This window comes from Populus euphratica, unplaced genomic scaffold (genome assembly GCF_000495115.2).
Source record: "Populus euphratica unplaced genomic scaffold, PopEup_1.0 scaffold623.1, whole genome shotgun sequence".
NCBI lineage: Eukaryota > Viridiplantae > Streptophyta > Magnoliopsida > Malpighiales > Salicaceae > Populus > Populus euphratica.
This window is the reverse complement of record NW_011500497.1, coordinates 121,170-125,386: the sequence shown is the minus strand read 5'-3', so window position 1 is coordinate 125,386 and position 4,217 is coordinate 121,170. Positions and strand designations below refer to the sequence as shown.

The 4,217-nt window shown below is 33.3% G+C and overlaps 1 protein-coding gene across 1 annotated transcript; it reads left to right on the top strand.

The window, feature by feature from the left end:
- The first annotated feature begins 2,287 nt into the window (after window positions 1–2,287).
- LOC105115025 (flavonol synthase/flavanone 3-hydroxylase-like) lies at window positions 2,288–4,043 on the top strand. Its single transcript, XM_011011788.1, has 4 exons — window positions 2,288–2,565; window positions 2,899–3,146; window positions 3,243–3,564; window positions 3,709–4,043. Exons 1-4 carry the CDS (start codon window positions 2,335–2,337, stop codon window positions 3,958–3,960), a joined length of 1,053 nt encoding a protein of 350 aa, XP_011010090.1. The 5' UTR covers window positions 2,288–2,334; the 3' UTR covers window positions 3,961–4,043.
- Window positions 4,044–4,217: the final 174 nt, after the last annotated feature.

Here is a 4,217-nt window from a genome sequence, read left to right as displayed (position 1 = left end):
TATTTTGGATGAGTCTTCTATTTTTAGAGATTGATATTATTTTTGACATGTCTTCTATTTTTGCTATTCCTTTGCACTAGTTAACAAATCTCATATATTGTGTCATTGGTAACTCGTACGTAACTTAATAGTAGTAACAAATCTTTTTTTTTTCTTTTTTTCTTTCCTTCCCCTCTATGCGAATTTTCACTGGGTATTTATAGCCCAAGAAAAATTTTATCGCTACAACTGCCCTGCCTGCTATGAAATTTTTTTTTGCATTATTGATTTTGTTTTATTACATATAATATTTAATATTTATATGGGTAAAATTAAAAAATCAAATCAGTATTAGAAAAAACTCGTTTCAACCGCTAAAAACCAAGTTTAATTATCGAAAATTATATTGAAACACAAAAAAAATGAAGGGTATCAACCCAGTGGACCGGGTTTTAACCAAAAATAACAATTTTGACCCAAAATGGCCTGGAACTCTTTTTTTTTTTTTTATTCTGGTCGGCATGGTGAACCTGTATTGACCCGATGGACTCAATTTTGACATAAAACTGCCTTAAAACTCTTTTGTTTTTTAACTTGGTCGACATGGTTTAACCCGTATTAACCCGGTGGAATCGGTTTTTATGGAAAGATGCGGTTGACTTGAGAAAAATATATTTTTTAATTTTAAATTTTTTCTTAATTTTTGGATTTTTATGAATAATAATAGAAATAAAATAACATTTGAGAAAATCTTGGTGAATCCAAAATTGAGGTACAACATTAATATTGTGGGTATCATGCTCCAGTAAGATAAATATATTCTTGACATCCTTCACCGGGCATATATATCTTCTTGCAAGTCTGTTGATACTCTTATTTTTATATCAAAGGTTGCTAAAGTGTTTGATTGCTTGTTTTTTGTTCCTACACAATTTCGATAAACTTTTGGTGTTCTTCAATATCTCATTTTGATGAAACTAGATATTTATTTTGTTGTTAATAAAGTCTATCAGTGTATGCATGCTTCTGAAGATGCATATTGGGTTGTCATTAAATGCATTATGCATTATCCTCATGGTACAATTTCCTTCCATCTTCATATCAGTCGTAACTCTTCCTCTTCCTTGCATGTTTTTACACTTGTTGATAGTGTTAGTAGTGTTGATGATCATAAATCTACGGATAACTATCTTATTTTTCTTAGACATACACTGATATATTGAAAGTCAAGGAAATAACGCATTATGACTCGTTCTTCTACTTAGGCCGAATATGAAGCCTTAACTTATGGCACTTCTGAGATCATATGACTTCAACATTCATTGTTAGATCTACAAATTTCTCTTTTTGTGTCTAAGATTTGGTGTAATTATATGGATACTACTTCTCTACCAAACCTATCTTTAATGCTCATACTAAACATTTTGACACTGATTATCATTTTATACATAATAAAGTTGCTATATAGACCATTCAAACTCACTTTATTTCTTCCAATAATCAGTTTGCAAACGTTCTTACGAACCTTTCTCCATTACTTTTTTTACTACTCTTAGATTCAAGTTTCGGGTTAAAGCCATACCCTCAACTTGAGAGAGGGCATATTATAGTATATTATATATTATAGGCTTGTATATATTTATGAAAAGATTATTATTCATATTTTTAATGTCTACATTAACTATTTTACATTGTCCAATATATATAAATAGAAAAGGGTGGCAACCTAATAGATTAAGTCTTCTATTATTCTCAACTTGTAATGAGTTCATGCATAACAAACTGTTCTTCAAAAAATATTTTATTTATTAATTGAGATTGGATTCTATTTAAATAATTTTAATCTAGTGATAGATTATTTATTTTCAATTTTATTTATTTATTTTGTATCATTTATTTATTTTATATAATATTGGTGGTTTCTACGCCTCTTTCACTTGTAATATAATTTATTTATTTTTTTGAGATTTGTCAAATGATTTCAGCTTCCAATTCTTCATTGAAATTTTAAGATTTAATTTAATTTTGATTTTAATTAGCTAGGTAAACTGGTTTTTTTTTCCTCCTGCCCTTTTTCTGAAATTAGACGTTGATTCTTCGTTCTGCCTTCCTTTTTTTGTTTCCTTAACGATTTACCTTCTGTTTTGGGGAAAAAGAATGAGGACTGTTTACGGAGTCCTTGGACCGGCAGACAACGCCACTGATTGTGACCATTAACAAGTTTGATTTTCCACCACACAGCTACATAATGTTTTTCATATAAATAGGGAATCATACAGCTGCAAACCAACAGGCTCAGATCATCAAATATACAAGCCACAAATTAAAGGCAGGCACTGCATTTCAAGTTTAATCATGGCTCCCACTCTATTGCAACAAGCTGGTGATCACCTTGCTTCAGCTGCGGCCAAAAACGCTCCGTACACCTACACTGATCCCCTTTCAGAGGTTCCAACTCCCTCTGATGTTGATGTATCAGCTGATGGCTCTACCCCTATCATCGACATGGAAGCGCTTCTCGGTCCTCACCGATCTGAGATCATCAAACAGATTGGCCTTGCATGCGAGAAAAATGGGTTTTTTGCGGTACAAAATTTATGTTGGTGCATGCATTCTTCATGATCATAATCGAAGTGCTTAGATTATTCTCTACATTAAATTCTGTAATAAATCGATGATAAAATTGTTATTGTTGCTGCTGCTAAATGCAATATAACTCCAGAACTTGAGTGATAGTAAAAAGGACAGAAAAGTAATTAACAGCGTTGAGTTTTTATTTTTTATTTTTGAATAGTCACAACCATGCTTATCAACCTTCCCTGCTCACAAATCATATGTAATATATTCTTCATGAAGTAAAAATCTCTTTTCTAAATTCAAAATTAATTCTAGTCCTAACAATCAATGCTACAACATCAGGTGAAGAACCATGGGATTCCAGAAATGAAGATCAACAACATGCTGGACACGGCAAGAGAGTTCTTCCACTTGCCGGATGAAGAAAGGTTGAAATTTCGCTCTACTGACCCGAACAGTGTCATCAGGCTGGTCACAGGCTTTGAAGATAGGACCCGGAATATCTTTGTCTCGAGGCAATCCTTGAAATTCCACTCGCATCCCGTTGAAGAATACATGAGCCAATGGCCTTCAAATCCTCCTTCTTTCAGGTAAACAAGCTCTGACATCTATACACTTATCTAGACCTAATTTTCTTTATTTAAAATTGTGCTGTATTCATTAATTTACAATATAATTTTTGACAGGGAAAATGTTGGAGAATATTGCGCAAGTGTGAGAGAGGTGGAGGTAGCAATACTCGAGGCCATATCAGAGAGCTTGGGCCTGGAAAGGGATTACATAGACAAGATATTAAAAGGACATTATGTGTCCATTAATTACTATCCAGCTTGTCGGGAATCAGAACTTGATGTTACTTATGGAGTTCGGACTCACACTGATCCAACTGTAATCACTATTCTGATGCAAGATGATGTGCCTGGACTTCAGGTTATTAATGATGACAAGTGGATAAATGTTAATCCTCTTCCAAACGCCGTTGTTGTTCATGTTGGAGATATCCTGCAGGTGATCAATTAACAAATCCATCTATATAGTAATATAAAAACATTCTTGAACGATATATAACTTATCTTTTACTGGTTAGGAAAAAAATAAATTTATGGATTGATTCAGAGATGACTGGTTTTTCTTTCTTTTGTTTGTTTCCAGGCACTTAGTAACTACAGATACAAGAGTTTGCTTCATCAAGCTATTGTGAACTGTGAGAAAGAGCGTGTATCGATTGCCAGTTATTGCTATCCATCGGATGATGCTATGATAGGACCGGCTAGGAAGTTGGTAGACAGGGATCATCCAGCAATCTATAAAGATTTCACTTACAGAGAATTCCACGAATCCATGTGGCGAGTAAAGTGTTCAACAGCTAAGCGATTAGACTTGTTCAAGGCTCGTGCTGATTAACTCCATTTTCTGCACCGCTCCTGCTGTTGGGATGCTCGAGACATATAGTAGCTTTACTCAATAAGAATTTCCAGCAGTTTTGCTGAACTATGACTTACAGTAAATTTTATAAATGGCAGCTAAGATCTTTCTTCTTCATCGTTGAAAGTACTTTTACAGTATTTATTATACATAAAAGCAGATATATAAAAATTCTTTGGCGGAAGCAAGTTTATCGAAAAACTTTATGGTGCACTGTGTAATATTTTATTAATTAC

Coding starts and splice junctions, on each gene's coding strand:
- LOC105115025 (XM_011011788.1), top strand. CDS start 2,335: ATGGCTCCCACTCTATTGCAACAAGCTGGTGATCACCTTGCTTCAGCT. Junction 2,566..2,898: donor AGAAAAATGGGTTTTTTGCG/GTACAAAATTTA, acceptor CTACAACATCAG/GTGAAGAACCATGGGATTCC. Junction 3,147..3,242: donor TCAAATCCTCCTTCTTTCAG/GTAAACAAGCTC, acceptor AATTTTTGACAG/GGAAAATGTTGGAGAATATT.